This window comes from Poromitra crassiceps (genome assembly GCF_964638095.1).
Source record: "Poromitra crassiceps genome assembly, chromosome: 11".
NCBI lineage: Eukaryota > Metazoa > Chordata > Actinopteri > Beryciformes > Melamphaidae > Poromitra > Poromitra crassiceps.
The window spans coordinates 22,702,231-22,721,708 of record NC_139643.1 but is presented as its reverse complement, the minus strand read 5'-3'; the positions used below and the strand labels follow the sequence as shown (position 1 = coordinate 22,721,708).

Below are 19,478 nucleotides of genomic sequence, written 5' to 3'. Positions count from 1 at the left end.
AAAAAAAAAAAAAAAAAAAAAGGTGTTCTGTGTAATAACGTTAATAGTTGATTTTTGAAATTCTATTTAACAGAACTCGTGATATTTCAATGTGCACTCCGCTTCGACAGAGGGTGCTATGGTGAAAACTAACCCAACAGACCATCGAGACACAGCTGGCCCACTAGTTTTTTGACAACAACGACTGTGTGGCTGGACTGTGGAGGATGTTCACATCGTGACTAAAATAACTTGTCTCATTTTACCATTCGTTTACTGTTTGTTTACTTTTTGAAGTTACAGATCATGGAGCCCTCTGCGCCCAAAAGGTTTGTACTCGTCCGGTCGGTTTCAAGCCAGCTTGCAAGCTAATAACTAGGTTAGCTAGACGGCTAACGTAGACGGACAGCTGTCCTGTCTTGCTTGGCTAACGTTAGCAAACGGTAGCTAGTTAGCTTTGTTAACGTCAACGCTAGTTTATGTCAACGTCTCTAGTCATTTAACCTCGTTGTTAATGTGTCATTCTTTACCGAATTCACGAACAGTGTGTTTCGTTTTCAAATACTGTATTGGCTTGTATCTTTGTCTGGTATAACTTACTTTTTCATATCACTTTCAACTTAGCTAGCTAGTTCATGGGGCGTTACAGCTAACGCTAAACAGAATGGATGAAATTCCACACCTCATTTTGTTTGACAAACCTAGGCGTTGAGAGGCTAAGACAAACCATTCTCAGTTCCACTTTTATATTGGTATTATATTAGAATGCTTTCTTTCTCACAGCAAGCTGAAAAAGCTGAGTGAAGACAGTCTGACCAAACAACCAGAGGAAGTGTTTGATGTCCTGGAGAAGCTAGGTGAAGGGTAAGAAGGGATATCTTGTTTATGTCCATATTCACTGCGTTGTCCTCAGTGTCCAACCATAATGCTTTGCTGCAGACCCCCACTGTCAATTCATTAACCTACATTTCCACTGCATCATTTTTCTGGTATTGAGTGGAAACAGCCTGACAGTGTCCATGAGAGAAAACAGACACAATAGTCAACACTAGATGCATCCTATTCTTGTTTGATGTCAACTTTGTAAATCTGATATTTATGTTGAGAAGACATTAAGTTAGAAAATTGTTTGTTGATATATTATTCTTAAATTGTGTGTGTGTGTGTAGTTCCTATGGCAGCGTGTTCAAGGCCATACACAAGGAGTCGGGCCAGGTGGTGGCCATCAAGCAGGTTCCTGTGGAGTCTGACCTGCAGGAGATCATCAAGGAGATCTCCATCATGCAGCAGTGTGACAGGTTGGAAAGCAAACACAACTTTCTGTTAGGAAGCCCCCGTATCCTACACGGCTTGAATGCTGTCCCTGCTGCTAGAAAAAGCCTTATCAAGTAATACTACCAAGGCCTGATGGTTCAGAATGTCTTTCTGTTATAAGCATCAAATATAGAGGGAGCTGGCTGCCCCTACTCCTAGAAAACAACTGAAGTGGAAAGATTGGCACAGGAAAGAATATTTCGCTTTTTCTGCATTGTTTTTCAGTTTCACCAAGTCCTAGAAGGTTGTAGCTACCAACTTGCTATAATCACTACATAAATGAAAACGTTCAGTGGGCCCAATAGTGTTATATTTGCTTGTCTACATCAGATAGTTTTAAATTTGGCTTTTCATTTACAACAGCGGTATTAACGTAGCTACTGCAGCTACTGCCCTGGGATGACTTGACCTTTTCTGTAATATTCTCACTTCTGCTATTTTTGTTCCAAAGTGGAACTTTGTCTTGTCTTGTGAATATACCCAAAGCATTTTGTTTGTGTGTCATTTCCTCCCTAGTCCTTATGTGGTGAAGTACTATGGCAGCTACTTCAAGAACACAGACTTGTGGATTGTCATGGAGTACTGCGGGGCCGGCTCCGTCTCCGACATCATCAGATTGCGGAACAAAACGGTCGGTGCTTCCCACCGACTGGTCGAATAGTTTCAATTCTGTATGTGGCCATACTGAAACATGACTGGTTCGTCACTGGACAGTTCCTATTGTCTTTGATGCACTGAGAGCAGAGATACAGTTACCTATTTTTATATCCAAGATTGATATTCTTACCAAACATTTAGCAGTGCAGTTTTGTTTGGAAAGTTTCTCACTACTTTTCTGACATTTATTGACCAAGACATTGAGGTTTGCTGTTTTGTGGTGGAGATACAGCCCCATGACCATTGGCATCACTGAATCACTCATGATTAAATCAAAGAATGCCCTCAAGGCTGTTTTTTTTTTTACAATTATTATCAAACCAGCTAAAGGTTTTCTGTAAAGTTAGCATTCATGAAGTTCATGCATAAGAAGAATAAAAGGTGAAAAGGACACAGCATGTATTTCTTAGTAAATTAGTTTCCTAGTTATAAGAATTGACATATCAACACATATATATCTCTTAAAAACAGCTAGTTATGTGTTAGGGGAATAATTAATATGGATGTCTTTGGAGATAATTGGCCGAATATACCCATTATATAATGTCCACATAAATAGTTATTTCTATTCATTCTCGGATCTCAACTAATGTGTGATTTCTCTTTCCATCTCACCTCAGCTGACAGAAGATGAGATTGCCACCATCCTAAAGTCGACACTGAAGGGTCTGGAGTACCTCCACTTCATGAGGAAGATCCATCGGGACATCAAGGCCGGGAACATCCTGCTCAACACAGAGGGACACGCTAAACTGGCCGACTTTGGAGTTGCTGGACAACTAACGGTAACATTATACTCCAGCTCTCACAGTGTTACTGTTCACAATAATGAGAAAATAAGGATTTGTCGTGACAAAGCAGATGCATGTTGTTGTATTTCATCATCCAGTTTAGTACCAAATTTGAAATGTATGGTCTTATTGATTTTGTGAATTCATTTCAAAACATGATGTCTAGAATGTGAATAACTGTAATGTTTCCTCTGTCAAGGACACTATGGCAAAGAGAAACACTGTGATTGGGACTCCGTTCTGGATGGCCCCGGAGGTGATCCAGGAGATTGGCTATAACTGCGTGGCTGACATCTGGTCCCTGGGCATCACATCCATAGAGATGGCCGAGGGCAAGCCCCCCTACGCTGACATCCATCCCATGAGAGTGAGTCTGAAATTGGGCGGGTCTAGTTGAAGAAGTGGGTGGCGAGTGTTTGAAGATGACCAACAGGACCCACTTGCTGTACTCCAGGGGAGGGTGAGGGAGGCTGGACTCATTTTCTCCTCACTCCATCTGACCCCTCTGCCTTTCTCTGTTCCACCAGGCGATCTTCATGATCCCCACTAACCCCCCTCCAACATTCAGAAAGCCTGAGCTTTGGACAGATGAATTCACAGACTTTGTGAAGAAGTGTCTGGTCAAGAACCCAGAGCAGAGAGCAACCGCCACACAGCTGCTACAGGTTAGAGCATAGAGCAACCGCCACACAGCTGCTACAGGTTAGACCAGGGGTGGGCAACTGTTTTTCATGGGGGGCCACATGAGAAACCCAGATTGTTGCCGGGGGCCGAACAAATATTGTCACGCCGTAACCCATGGATGGGCAACTTTGATGATAGAGAGGGCCACAAAAAAATGTCCTCGCTACCAGTTTTTGCTGAGGGCTGAACGGCGCCAGCGCGAAACATTTTGGGCATTTGAAGCCAGGTTTAGAGGAATAACTCATTTTAAATTAACAGTTGTGATGTCATTATTCAGTCTTAACCACCAATATTTGATCCTTTTCTCACTCACTCCTATGTCACCACCCGCTCTCCCTCTTCAGTGCTTGAAATTAACTTTTTTGACCACCTGCCAATATGGCTGCTAGATTTTAAAGTTACCAGCCAATTCGAATTTCCACTAGCCGAAATGTTTTTCTTGAAATAAACCAGAATATGAGTGGGTTATTTTAAGCTTAAGTATCAGTAAGTGGCCCGGGATTCTCAAAGCCTGTGTTGAGGGTCACACAAGAACAAAAATGCACTCTTGAAGCTAAATAAATCCAAAACCAACAAGTTAATTATTTAAATTTCTACTTCAATGTAGAACAGTCATTTCTTACACATGAGATTACTTTTAGCCTTTTAGTCATAAATATTATTGAAATATATTCCATATTCCAGACTGAAATGCTATAACAGAAGAGTATTGGCCAGAATGACATGAACATTTGGACACTTATTCAGCGGGTATCTTCCATGTTGCGTTCAGGTGCACTGTAAAAAAAAAAAAAAAAATTTTTTTTTTTTTTTTTTTTTTTTTTTGCAATTCCATCGCGGGCCACACAGGGGGCGCCCGCGGGCCGCATACGGCCCGCGGGCCGTATGTTGCCCATGTATGGGTTAGACCATAGAGCAACCGCCACACAGCTGCTACAGGTTAGAGTATAGAGCAACCGCCACACAGCTGCTACAGGTTAGAACATAGAGCAACTGCCACACAGCTGCTACAGGTTAGAGTATAGAGCAACCGCCACACAGCTGCTACAGGTTAGAGTATAGAGAAACCGCCACACAGCTACTACAGGTTAGAGCATAGAGCAACCACCACACAGCTGCTACAGGTTAGAGCATAGAGCAACCACCACACAGCTGCTACACGTTAGAGAATAGAGCAACCACCACACAGCTGCTACACGTTAGAGAATAGAGCAACCACCACACAGCTGCTACAGGTTAGAGCATAGAGCAACCACCACACAGCTGCTACAGGTTAGAGCATAGAGCAACCACCACACAGCTGCTACAGGTTAGAGCATAGAGCAACCACCACACAGCTGCTACAGGTTAGAGCATAGAGCAACCACCACACAGCTGCTACACGTTAGAGTATAGAGCAACCACCACACAGCTGCTACAGGTTAGAGCATAGAGCAACCACCACACAGCTGCTACAGGTTAGAGCATAGAGCAACCACCACACAGCTGCTACAGGTTGGGGAAAGAAACACACACTTGCACGCACGAATAAAGTAGCTTTTTGGAAATTAACTCTTTATATAGACTAGCGCTACACATTCATCTTCAATTTTTGCAATGAATAATCATAGAATTTGGCCATACACAAACACTCGAATGGCAATTATGCTTTTTTTTTTAAATATATATATAAAATAACTTTTGTCCTCAAACCATTAAGACTAATAATTGTGAATAATGACTGTCAGTATTATAGCAAGCAACAACAAAAAAGGCGATAATAATTGTACCCACAATTCTGGTGTGTGACTGGTCAAACTTGGTGCAAACAACAATCTCTTTTTGCTGTTGTGAATGTCCAGCACCCGTTCATCAGCCAGGCCAAGCCGGTCAGCATCCTGAGGGACCTGATCACTGAGGCCATGGAGATGAAAGCCAAGAGGCAGCAGGAGCAGCAGAGAGAGCTGGAGGAGGAGGACGACAACTCTGTACGTACACCAGGATGTTACCAACAAGGTTCCTGTAGTCATGGAAACCTGAAAGAGTCAACTCTGTACGTACACCAGGCTGTTAGGAACAGGGTTCCTGTAGTCATGGAAACCTGAAAGAGTCAACTCTGTACGTACACCAGGACGTTACCAACAAGGTTCCTGTAGTCATGGAAACCTGAAAGAGTCAACTCTGTACGTACACCAGGACGTTACCAGCAAGGTTCCTGTAGTCATGGAAACCTGAAAGAGTAAACTCTGTACGTACACCAGGACGTTACCAACAAGGTTCCTGTAGTCATGGAAACCTGAAAGAGTCAACTCTGTACGTACACCAGGACGTTACCAACAAGGTTCCTGTAGTCATGGAAACCTGAAAGAGTCAACTCTGTACGTACACCAGGACGTTACCAACAAGGTTCCTGTAGTCATGGAAACCTGAAAGAGTCAGGGGATTTCAATACTTGGTTTTGGGCTTGGGCTAGTAATGAACAATTATACATATCCAGTCATTCTTTCAATTGGCTGTCAAGCTTGGGTGCATGTATATCTGGCTACCATTTGAACAAACGGTAACCCATAGAACAAATGTTTTTTATTTGCACAAGTTCTAAGACCTGGGACATTTTAATACAGTATTGAAAAAAAAGACTATACATGCAGACACATATTCAGTCCTTGTACTATTCTTCTGAAGTCAGTTTGAGACTCTCAGACATTCTTATTGTTTTTCTAACAATTCTTATAATACCATCCGTTATGAATATTAGGGGTGGGACAAAATATCGATACTCGCGGTATCGCGATATTTCCACTTGCGATACGTTATCGATACACTGGCACCAAGTATCGATATGTTTATTTAAAAAAAAAAAAATTTTTTTTTTTAAATAAACAGGCTAAAATATTATGCTGTGTGTGGTAGTTGAAACATAGTTTCAAGTTGACGTTTATTTATGTTTGTAGTTGAAACAAAAACATAAGTACTGTAGGCTACATGAATGGAAATGTTTGCTCATTAATATCTACTTTTAGAAATTATATAGGTAGGTAGGTTATATAGGTTTTCTTGTTTTAATAATAATAATAAAAAGACTTAATGTGTAACTTTTCCTCCGTGGTATCGAAAATGTTATGAGTGAGTGAGTGAACTCTGAGAGAGTTCATGTCAATTCTGCTAATAAATACATAATACCTGCTTCTTGCCTTTTAGGGGTATTTTTTTCTCTTCAGTTACACAGGTATCGTGATGTATCGTCTTCCAATATATCGATTATCGCAGAATCGCTGTATCGTATCGTGACCATATCGTATCGTGAGCTACTCAGCGATTCCCACCCCTAATGAACATTGACCTTGTTACCTTCTTATCCCAGCTATCTTGCCCATACACAAGAATTGCTAGTGTTGTAAAGCAGTGTTTTGATGAAAGCGCCCAGCAGATGTGACTTGTGTCCCGCCAGGAGGAGGAGACGGAGGTGGACTCTCACACCATGGTGAAGTCGGGCTCGGAGGGAGCCGGGACGATGCGGGCCACCAGCAGCTCCAGCACCATGAGCGACGGCGCACAGACCATGATCGAGCACGGCAACACCATGCTGGAGTCGGACCTGGGCACCATGGTCATCAACAGTGATGAGGAAGAGGAGGAGGAAGACCAGCAGGGATCCATGAGGAGTGAGCACACACACACCATCTCACAATTGGGAAGGGGAGGGGGGGCAAAACCGAAGTGTAATAATCACATTCACACTCTACACTAGGGATGATGATGATTGGTCGACAGCCGATTAATCGCCGCTAAGAATTTGATCGATCAAACATAAAATTAATCGATTAATCAACAATGTGCTTTTCTTTTCTTTTTTCTTTTTTTTCTGAAATGATTTAACACAAGGGTGAAATTTAACTTTCACCGCTTACTGTATACAGAGGTAGAAAAAAGCCAAGCAAGCAGGCAAATACCGTAAATTCCGGACTATAAGCCATTTAGCAGGCAAAGCAGGCAAATACCGTAAATTCCGGACTATAAGCCATTTTTTCCCGTTTTTTGGCCTTTTTTGCCCCCTGCGGCTTATATAACGGTGCGTCTTATCTATGGATTTTTTCCAAAAAAAAAAAAAAATCTCTCTTTTTTAGCACTCTTTCTAACTATAAATCCACTTCTGTTTTAATTTCCTCTCTTGCCCTCTTTTAACAACATAACATAACATAACACAACACAGGTAAGCAGAAAGAAAAAGACGAAGCAATCACGCCATGAATGAGGAAATGACTCACCTGCTGGAGGCTGGAGATACACCGCTTGGGCTAAACTTTTACTCCGTGAAACACTATCGATTAAGTCCGACATCGCTCAGAGGTTTTGAGCAGCTTGAAAACAAGTTTGAAAACGTGCAGAAGTCCATCCACTCACTCACTAAAGAAAATAATGCAACCGTGAAGAGTTTCACTCGTGTCCAGCCATCTGGCCGAGTTAGAGCCGAAGTCCCGAACACAGTGAGAAAACCTCCCGAAGCTGCTGCTGCAGCGGGGTGCATATTGTCCGGCCAGCCGACCGAGAGGCATGCGAGCCGGGCACTATTAAACAGTTGGGGTGTGTGAGGTGGCTGGCTGTGGAGGTGGCGGTTTCTCCTCCTCCTCCTTTCTCCCGCACACCGGGCGCCTCGGCCACGTCCAGACCCCGGCCTGCCACCGAGGGCCATCTTCATCTGCCTACTCCGCTGGCCCGACCGTCAACTCATCCTCCAGGCTGCGGGGAAGAAGCCCCTCACCTGGGAGGGTACGCGCTTTTTCGTCCCGCAGGACCTCTCCGCGTTGGTGCAACAGAAACGCGCAACATACAACAGCATCATCGAGTCAATGGATATCGCTTTGGCGTACTGTACCCAGCGAGACTCGTCATAACCAGACCGGACTATCTTTAGCACTCTTTCTAACTATAAATCCACTTCTGTTTTAATTTCCTCTCTTGCCCTCTTTTCACCACACCGCGGACACTGTGTGCCCAGCGGCGGAACAAGAGCTCAAAGTGAAACTGCCGAATATCTTTTGAGTTGGACTGGTCAATAGTACTGTGAGTAACTAAAATAAAAAAATAAAAAACGGAATTCTCTCTTCTTTAGCACTCTTTCTAACTATAAATCCACTTCTGTTTTAATTTCCTCTCTTGCCCTCTTTTCACCACACCGCGGACACTGTGTGCACTGTAAAAAAAACAAAAAATACCACAATGTGTGATTTTGTCTGGGGATTAGTGACCTGACTTTTGTTTTGTTGAAATGTTAATAAATGGGAGCTTCCCCAAACAGCCATCCATTCCCGACAATCCCCTCTGTGCACGAAGCCTTACATATGGTAATTAAACATCAAAACACCCGCGGCTTATAGACCGGTGCGGCTTATAGAAGAAAAAAATAGTCACCTTTGAAGGTGCGGCTTATAGACCGGTGCGTCTTATAGTCCGGAATTTACGGTAGTCCAATTTAGGAGAATTGCACGCAAAAAGACAACCATATTATTTTGAAATGCAGCACGTCAGAAGCACAATGACAGCTAATGCAGGAAGTTTGGTTGGTTGATTAACTTGTTGAGACAGGTGTAAAAAAAAATCTATTTTGTATGTCAACAGCTGTTTTTTTTAATAATGATTACTCGGTTAATTGGTCTTAAAATTTACATCCCTAACACTTGCTCCAGAATATTTAATCCCAGCACAATCATTAGCTTCAATTAATTGATTAGACAAGTTGATGATCTCAAATGGAATTGTGATTAAAAAAATAAATAGATTCCTTTAAATAAATTGATAACCCACTAGCGCATTTTTAGTCCCTATATTTGAATGACTTTCTTCTCCTCCTCTGCAGGGCACGCCACCCCCCAGCAGCCTTTACGCCCGTCCTTCATGGATTACTTTGACAAGCAGGACTCCAACAAGGCGGCCCAGCAACAGGAGAACTACAACCACAACCAGCCTCAGGACCAGCCCGGCTACCACATCCAGGCCAAGAACGTCTTCCCCGACAACTGGAAGGTGCCTCAGGATGGAGACTTTGACTTTGTGAGTAGCGTCTCTGTGACGCTGGTTCACTCGTGAGTGGATGCAGTGCTACAAGATCTCTTGCAGTAATTAATGGGGCTTATTTTATTTTATGGAAAAAATCTATGTACTTTTACCTAAATCAATAGAGACCAGCATTCCCACTGCGAAAAAGGTACCCAATTCTCCTGCATAAAATCTCGAAATCTGATCTTGGTCCTCAATTTGGCCCCTTTATATGACAGTTGCTGTGCCAAAATGCTCTTTTTTTTATTGCGTTTAGTCGAGATTCATGTCTTTGCCATGTCAACAGAGTTGATTGGGATTTCCAAAGGTTTATTCTTTATTTGCTGTAATCTTCAGCTCATTCAGACATGTCCTTCTTCTATGTCTCCACTGGGCTTTTTTTATCTTACTTGTGGAGATCACTACTCAAGACCTGTAGGAGCAATATTTCCCCCTGTTTATTTGAAGCAAGTAGGTTTTTGATGTTGGGGTTACCCTAACCCTAACCCGTTAACCCTAACTCCCAAAGCCTTCAGAGAACCGACAGCTTAGGATAGATCTGCATCCCAGCCCTCAAATAATGTTGGCTGCTGCTCAATAAACAGTCATTGCAAAGTCTGTGGGTGCGTCTGCGATGATGTACACACAGGATTTGCCTCAACGAGAGTGAACAAATTGCGCTGAGACATTTGAGCATTTGCTCCATACATTTGATATAAATCGATCCGCGTCGTAACTCTCTACCGTCGTGTGCCTTTGTTTGTGTTTGTAGTTGAAGAACCTGGACTTCGAGGAGCTCCAGTTGCGCCTTAGCGCCCTGGACCCCATGATGGAGCGGGAGATTGAGGAGCTGAGGCAGCGCTACACCGCCAAGAGGCAGCCCATCCTGGACGCCATGGATGCCAAGAAGCGACGGCAGCAGAACTTCTGAGTGCTGCTCCTCGTTGCCTTCTCCCCGAGCCTGGCTTTCCCCAGAACCACCTGTTAAGTGTCCCAATGACTCAGATAAACTAAGATGACCCTAGTGCTCCGTTTGGAAGCCCAGTGCTTTTCCTGACCCGGTACCGACTGACTGCTAACTAAGTTCTTATAATGCAAGAGGAGAGGGCAGTTGGCCTTCATGGTGGTCAGTGGAAGTGGGATAGTCCTTTTCCAGTGTGACGTCCATTTTGGCTCCTGCAATAGAAATCCACACTCGTGAGTCAATGCCACTTTGTCTCAAACTCTTTCTCCTCCGTTCTGATTCTCCTCTGGACGAGCCTCCTCCCAGTCCCTTCTTCTTACTGGTCTACAGTTACTGTGAAGTTACTTTCCCATGAACGACCCTCAGGACAACGAGAGAACCAAGCCATGGCCATCATTCATCTGAAAGTCATGAAATGCACTTCCTCCTTTCATCCCATGCAGCTTTCCACTGTCGACGCGTAAGGAAGGACATCCACCCCCGACACACATCCACCCAGGCCAACAGTGCCCCCTAGATTTTAGGAGGGGTAAACTGCAGCGGGGAAATAACCCGCTGGTCCTTTTTTTTCCCTGGGGCCTTTGACTTATATTGTACATATAGTATCTAACCAAGTTTGGAAACGTCCACAACAAAAAGCTGTGGCGGTTTGTCATTGACCAAAGACAATCAAGACGATGATGATTACCGTAAATTCCGGACTATAAGACGCACCGGTGTATAAGCCGCGGGACCAAAATTGACTATTTTTTTCTTCTATAAGCCGCACCGGACTATAAGCCGCGGGTGTTTTGATGTTTAATTACCATATGAAAGGGTTCGTGCACAGAGAGGAATGTCGGGAAAGAGATCGCTGTTTGGGGAAGCTCCCATTTATTAACATTTCAACAAAACAAAACAAAAGTCAGGTCACTAATCCCCAGACAAAATCACACAACAATAGGCTACCGTATATGTGCAGCAAACCTGTAACCAGAGAAGTCAAGTCACTAATCCTCGTCTTCCTCTTCTTCCTGCGTACTGAAACCACCAAAGTCCTCATCTTCAGTGTCGGAAACGAACAGGTTCAGGGTGGCTTCGTCAACCACTCTCCTCTCTCCTTCAGGTGCCATGGCACGAGTCCGATACCTCACGAGTCCGACACCTCACGAGTCCGAAAAAAGAGGCTAACTTCCCCCAGACCCTAACCCAAAACCTAACCTCTCCCACCCCCACGCCTAAACCTAACATCCCCCAGACCCTAACCCAAAACCTAACCTCTCCCACCCCCACGCCTAAACCTAACCTCCCCCAGACCCTAACCCAAAACCATGAGGTGTCGGACTCGTGAGGTATCGGACTCGTGAGGTATCGGACTAGGGGGCAGTCCCCGTGGCGTCATCCTCTTCATCCCGCAGCAGTCCAGCGTTTTGGAACCCGTTGGTAATTGTGGATGTTTTCACACTCCTATAATATTCCGTGATCTTCCTTTGTGTGAATTCGCCGAAGTTTGTGATTTTCTCCTGATAGTCGGGAGGGAGTTGTTCAGTAGTTCTCCCCCGGACGGACAGTCCCTTTTGCCCAGGTTACGCGCGGCTGCTCTGTTTGATCGGCGGCTGCTCTCTTTTAATGCGAGATTGACTGCTTTCAACTTGAAAGCTGCCTCGTGTGAATTTCTGCGTACCTTCCCCATGGTAAGTGAGAGTGTTGCTTCTACTGCTCGTCTTGTTGTGAATATTCCTTGATCTTCCTTTGTGTGAATTCGCCGGTTTGTGATTTTCTCCTGGTAGTCGGGGGAGGGAGTTGTTGCCCGAGTGGCCGTTTGCTTACCGTAATTACCATATGTAAGTGGTCACGCACAGAGGGGATTGTCGGGAAGAGATGGCTGTTTGAGGAAGCTCCCATTTACCGTATTACAACATTTCAACAAAACAACATAACACAACACCACCGTTGTTTATTTTTACAGTGCACACAGTGTCCGCGGTGTGGTGAAAAGAGGGCAAGAGAGGAAATTAAAACAGAAGTGGATTTATAGTTAGAAAGAGTGCTAAAAAAGAGAGATTTTTTTTTTTTTTTTTTTTTTTTCTGAAAAAATCCATAGATAAGACGCACCGTTATATAAGCCGCAGGGGCCAAAAAACGGGAAAAAAGCCGCGGCTTATAGTCCGGAATTTACGGTAAGTTAAGAATGCCTTAAATTTGAAACCTGGTTTTCAAAAGCAAAGCAATGTAAGTACCAGAGTAGTTGGATGGCGAAGTCCATTTACTCACTTGGGAATAAGTTGAAGTGTATTGCGAAAGCCGCATTGTTTGTCAAAGTAGAATGAAATACAGTCATTGCGTAGTTATAGTAATGAAATACACTCATTAGGATAGTGAAGAACAGATCATGCATGTCTTCAATCGTCTGTGGACCATACAACTTTGAATTTGAGTCTGTTATTCTAGATTTCATTTCTTTAAATGTTTTTTTTTCCCCGTATGTTCTGAGCTACTTAATTCACCCACTGCACCAGCAGCTATATTGGCAGACTTCCATGCATCTTAGTGCCTCATCATCACATGCCTGACCCACTTCTCTGTCACCTCTCTGAGCACAGACTCACCCAATGTTCCCCTTGAATTGAATATCAAAATCTTTGGCGAATTGATGCACTGCTCTCCTTCAATTGTAAACCAACAGAACCGGCACAGAAATGCATTCCTTTGCCCCCCCAAAAAAGTCCTTGATTTTCATACGATACAAAAGCATTCCAAAGTCCCTGTAGGACGTCCGTCTTAGGGTGCTTTCTCACCCGGAAACGATTGCTTTCGTTCTGTGTCCGAGTACCATTGTCCCCTCTCCCCCTGCTGGTCAGCTTTCACATTACAAAATTCCTTCTGCGCTCGGGAAACGGAACACTTGCGCCATTTAATTAATTACCTCCGCCTAGGAGGTTATGTATTCGCCGGTGCCGTTTGTTTGTCAGCAGGAATATGGAAAAAGTACCGGACCCATTTTCATGAAACTTTGTGGAATGGTGTAGCATGGACCCAAGGAGGAACCCATGAAATTCCAGAATGATCCGGATCCGACTCGCAAAAAGCAGTTGGCCTTGGCAGAGGTCTGCGCTCTCAGAGTCCCCTTCTGGTTTCTGAAGGATCGGTTCTAATATTTGGATTATATTCTTCAAATTAAATTAGGAGTTTCCCCATCGAGGTCCAGAAGAGAGTTTTTGGACCGGCTTTCCAAAACCAACGCCAGAGGCATCTTCTGTGTAAAGCAGGGAGAAGCCAATAACATTTCAGGGCCAGTTGTATTCAACTCTAGGCTTCAAGGCACGACTTGTACTGTAAACTATTGCATGGCTGTAGTCCGATTTAGGAGACACACTTCCGAGTTCCGACATCAGATTGAGATAACCGCCTCCAGATATTGCCTGATATATTACTTGCGTTAAATATGTATATTTCAGCAACCTAGTGTGATAAGGAAAACCATCTCTCTCCCCAAAGCCGTTGTTTTCTAGACTATAAAAGGCTAGTTGTGTCCCGATGTTGAGGCGAGATGTTATTATTAATGAAGGAAATGAGGTGAGGTGCCTGAGAGAAGTTTTTGACGCTGAAGAAATGTTTTTCATGATTCTGGCCAAGTCAATAATTGAATGTGTGGTGTGAAATCTGTTCTCCTTTTTATGTAAGTGGGGTTTAAAAGCCTAATATCGGTCTTATTGTAAGTAACCCAATTGTGTGTGCAGAGCAGGTGCAGAGGCATACACTTCCTTGTTTTGATCACCAGGCCCACGTACAATGCAAGCCGCCCTCTGGTGGTCAAAACAAGGAAGTGCATGCTTAGTCCTCTGCACGCAAAATTGGGTTACCCTTATAATTTTAGATCACTTTACTGAAGGTATGCAGCGATAACGGTTCATGATTGTGTGCGTGTCATTGGAATCGCTTATAACAAGCTAATAACATGTTTGGTGTCTTTATGAAGGAAAGTACAAACTGCCCATCATTAGGCCTGGGTGAACCCAGCCTTCAACGTGACGTCACAGACTGTAGCGTAAGTTTCTACGTGACTGATAGTACATTCTACATGGAGGTCACGTGGAGGCTGGTTTACCCAGGCTACCTCATCATGCCTGGAATTTAATTTGGCTGTTGATGTAGGACATTGAATTATGACATTAATTCAGACATGCATGTATACATTACCTGCAGTAAAGTGTCAGATTTGCCTGTAAGTTTCTATTACATCAATAATATGAATGTTAATATTCAGCCTTGGCCCATACAAATTTCATACCGGTATGTGATGTGGACAGTAGCGGCACACTTTTAATGTGTCCGTTTATCTGATCAATAGTATGTGGCCAAATTGAATCGACAGTCACCTGAATCCAAATTTGAATCGACAATATCTCTGATGCTAAGTCAACATGTCTTGTTTTTCGTCACTTTTTCGGGTTGTTTTGATGCACAAACTTAACGGGACCAGGTCGACCAGTGCTTTTCACAGAAATCATTAACTTGTGTTATTCGCTCCTATGCTTTTCACTCTTTCTATTGCACGAGCAGAGCATTGGCAACAAGCATTTCACACTTATTTATTAACGTTTTATTTTTTGCGACATATGGCGGCTGATTTGGCTGTTAATATTTTTGCCCTTTGTCAAAATATATGTGGCTTGGTTTATGCTTGTTTTAGACTATGCATGTTTATGATTCCGTTTGCTGTGTAGTGGAGTGATATTGTATTAACTGCGCAGTTAAGTACGGTCAGCTGGAAGGTGGCTTTTTAGGCTTTTAACACGAGCTTTCCTCTGTACAATAACATGCCCAGGTGAAAGGTCACATTGGTAAGAATCTGCCATATTCAGTAGAGTGATCTGGGAAATCACTTTTTTTTTTTTTGTATGATTTTGTTTCATTTTTTTCCTCACAATTATTTCCACTATACACATGCAATGACTGATGCTGCAGAGTGGAATGTAACCATGTTTAAAACTCTAATTTATTATCTTTTTGTTTATTTGTTTGTTTACTTTATACAATTTTGAAAAGGTGTAAGTAATAAAAGTTCCTGCTTTTATCTGATCTTAGACATGAAACGACTGCTTTCTTTACACACTTGAACTTCTGGGTCAATTTGTTCATCTCAAAGGGACACGAGACACCGGTCGTTACCGTAATTGTTCTACTATGAACGCAGCTGTTTTTGGCCTACATGCTACTTGTATACTACTCAGGCCCGTAGCTACCATTGAGGACACTGAGGTCATGACCTCGGTATCCCCCCCCCCCCCTCCGATCTATTCATCTGTCATTGATGTTTTAAAGCCCTCATAAATAACATGATATATGACAGTTGATCAGAAATGCAAAAATTTGCTTCCTCTGTGTGCTATAGAAGGAGCAGTCATACTCATAACTCACCACAACGTTCAAATTTTGCATTGGGGCTAGACTTTTGGGACAGTTCTATTGAAGTGAATGGGTAAGTAACTCCCCTGTAAGTGATGTTTGTGTAGATGGGCCATTGTATTTAATTGAGCAGTATTCTGCCATGCAGAATATAAATTATATTATATGGGGAGACATTTTTTTGTATCATTTTAAAGTAACAGCCCAGTAAAAAGGATTTTATCTAACATGTCTGTAGTTCTTTATAGATCTAAAGCCTCTTAATTTTGCTCTCAAAGTGCACCAGATTGAAGCATTTTACTTTAAAATGAACAACATTTTCTAACGGGGGGAGATGATTCTCTCACTGGGAAAATTGGCTTTTTAGGAGCTAAAGAGAGGCAACCTAATCTTCTATGAAGCCGACCTGAGAAAGTGTGACATTGATATCAGAACAGCCTCGGTGTACTCAGGAGTGTTCACACAGATCTTTAAAGGGATACACCACTTTTTTGGAAGTTTAGCTCATTTGCCACATCCTCCCCACATAACCAAGATACACCATGCCTTACCGGCACTGTCCACTCAGTTTACAGTGAGCTACAGTCGTGAAGTTAGTAATTATCACCATAGAATGGAGGCTAATGGTACAGCTGTTAAAAATCTGCCAAAACACACATCTCACTGCGCCAAAATACATGTGCTTCGGGTACTCACCACACGATGAAATGTTAGTCCAAAATGCACATAATTGTTCTTTTTGGAAGGAAAAGAGGTAGCCGGCACTACTTTCCAAACATGGCCGCCGACCTCTTTTCCTTAAGAGCAAACATGTGAGAGCCTTTCTTTTCTGTCGTGTCATTATTTCACTTATCAATACTGATCAAAGCTGTAATATGGTGTCAAACATCAGGAAATGGAGAGGAAGTCAAAAACACCATCAAATGACATCTAGTATTTTGTTGCATATATAAATGTTTAATTGCATTTAGTGGACGTGACATTTTAGGGAGAATAACCATTCTGCAAGCTGAGTTTTTACTGCCTTTATTACTTTCAGGTGGGTTGGCTTTTCTCTGGCACAAAAAAATAAATGAGCTCCCAAAGCAGGAAGTTCATATTGCGTTGCATCTGACCGCTGTGGACCAGGGAATGTTTGGACTGGTCATCCTGGTACAATCCCACTTCATCAAGGTTCTCCTGTAACCAGTGTGAGGAACTAAATGAGCCACAAGCCAGATGCTGGTGTTTTTACTCTCCAGCTCAATGGAAACCAATCAGCTTTGGTTGGAGCAGCTAGTGGAGAAAGATTTCCAGTCCTGCCTATAAGGGTGATGATAATGAACACCATCCTAGTTTGGTCTTTGATGTGTAAACTGGAAACAGTGGAAGGTTCCTCCTGTGGTGGAACGAGAAGGTCACCTGATGGTTCGACTACAACTTGTGTGTAATGTGGCCGACTAGTCAGGAGTCTGATAAAGGGCCCAGCACAGCGACTGCCTCGATCTCCACCCGTCCACCCTGGAGAGAGACAAGCAAGTGGATAACATTAGCTCACTGTTAATTGATGAGGCTGGTTGAGTGTTTACCTTGTTAGCCTTGCCAGCCCATGTGGATCTATGACAGTGGTTCTCAAATGTTTTTCAGCCGAGGACCCCTTAGGGGACATTCAGACCAAAAGCGTTTTTGGAGCTGCCAGCGTCTTTCTGCAATTCATTCTCTATGTAAGGACGCGCTAGACGTGCTCCTCTTTTAATGAATGCGCCTGGCGTTTAAACGCTGGTGGTGTCTGTTGTTTTTGGAGGAGCGCTGTGGGCGTTTTTAAGCTGAAAAAAGTTGAACATTAGGAAAAGCGCCATGCTCGTCTTTTCCACTCCTCCTCTTACCTTTTTCTCCTCCCGAGGGATTTTCAACCTCTGCTGCTGCCAGAATTGGCAATAATCTGGCTTTCGTGTTGACAGTGAACAACATCAAACAGACAAAACCAGCTGGCTACCGTCCGTGTGGTCGTTGTGTTCTGATCTGTACTGCACGCGACTGCAGGGGGAAACAAAACGGAGCACACAAAAAACGCTCCGTGCGCTGTGTTTTGTGCACAATGGAAGCGCTCTCAACATGATTTTCATAGCGGTCTGACTGAAAAAAACGCTTTTGGTGTGAATGTCCCCTTACAAGATAGAAAATATATTGGGGACCCCCTCATTCTGGTTTGTGATTTTGGGCTAAGCTTAATTGTTTCCACGGTAACGTGCTTGACATTTAAATTGATAGGTTTGTTACATTAGAATGTAATCCATGAACCATTTTAGATTTAAAGCATGAAATATTTTCGTTGAACTGAAGCTTTTGCAAACAAAACCTTTTGCGGACCCCCTGGCAAAGTGCCATGGACCTCTGGGGATCCCCGGACCCCCATTTGAGAACCACTGATCTATGAGGAATATGCAGCTGTGTATGTGTAAAAGTGTGTTGTTCTTTTCAACGCTTACTCTGGGGAGAGCAGCGACTTGGTAGGCAGCTCTGGCAGGGAAGTTGCTGCTGAAAACTAAGAGAAAAACACACATTAACACTTCCACTTGGACTGACGAGGTGTATTCTTATGGCTACGCTAACATTAGCCAGCACATTGTATTCTTTTCCTTGACATGTCTGTTGCTGATCCTTGACCTGACCTACAACAATTGAGTGTTTGTATAATAAGTCACAAGTTACTCAATTCAATATAGTTCGATAGTTAGATGTATCTGTACCATTCTATAGAGGAAAATAGATTGCGGTTATTCTTATGGTTTATGAAATTCAGCTCTAATCTTCTTGATAGGATGAGGAGGAGTATAGCAGCTATTAGGACAGGAGGAACATAAAAGGTACAAATAAAATCCATCACGCACTCACAAACCGGTGCATCTAAAATTGATGAGACACTTTACCAAAGAAGTCCATTTTAGGATAAGAAATTAACCTACAAATGGTGGCTTGCTGGCTGCCACAGTGGCTGCTAATAGTAGAAACACTTTCCAGCCACAGTGAAAACGTCGGTGTTAATTTCTCGCCCAGCAAAGTGAGAGTGTCCCCACCCGTCTTGAGTAATCAAAGCTCTCACGCCTCAGGCTGGATGCTTCTCCTCTGGTCCCCCTCACCCGGGTCAGGCAGAGGGCCCGTCCCGCCTGCAGCAGCAGCAGCAGCCGAGGGTTCTGGAGTATGAGTTAGTGGGTCACGAGCTGGCATGGCGGGGCTCGCTACGAGGGCTCGGGTTCCACCTGTGCGCCTGCACACCGGTGTCCACTTACAAGGCACTGCAGCAGCAGCAGTGACTCATGTCAACACAGTCACACAGCAGCAGTGACTCATGTCAACACAGTCACACAGCAGCAGTGACTCGTATCAACACAGTCACAGCAGCAGCAGTGACTCGTGTCAACACACTCACACAGCAGCAGTGACTCGTGTCAACACAGTCACACAGCAGCAGTGACTCGTATCAACACAGTCACACAGCAGCAGTGACTCATCTCAACACAGTCACACAGCAGCAGTGACTCGTGTCAACACAGTCACACAGCAGCAGTGACTCGTATCAACACAGTCACACAGCAGCAGTGACTCGTGTCAACACAGTCACACAGCAGCAGTGACTCGTATCAACACAGTCACACAGCAGCAGTGACTCGTATCAACACAGTCACACAGCAGCAGTGACTCATCTC

General features: G+C 43.6%; 1 protein-coding gene across 1 annotated transcript; it reads left to right on the top strand.

Moving 5' to 3' along the window:
• Positions 1–204: 204 nt before the first annotated feature.
• LOC310785534 (serine/threonine-protein kinase 3-like) lies at positions 205–10,371 on the top strand (the record flags this gene model as incomplete). The annotated part of the gene is made up of 11 exons (XM_083646649.1): positions 205–308; positions 763–843; positions 1,149–1,277; positions 1,810–1,924; positions 2,571–2,735; positions 2,941–3,108; positions 3,269–3,406; positions 5,267–5,392; positions 6,859–7,069; positions 9,262–9,455; positions 10,213–10,371. Exons 1-11 carry the CDS (start codon positions 286–288, stop codon positions 10,369–10,371), a joined length of 1,509 nt encoding a protein of 502 aa, XP_083502775.1. The 5' UTR covers positions 205–285.
• Between the last annotated feature and the right edge of the window lie 9,107 nt (positions 10,372–19,478).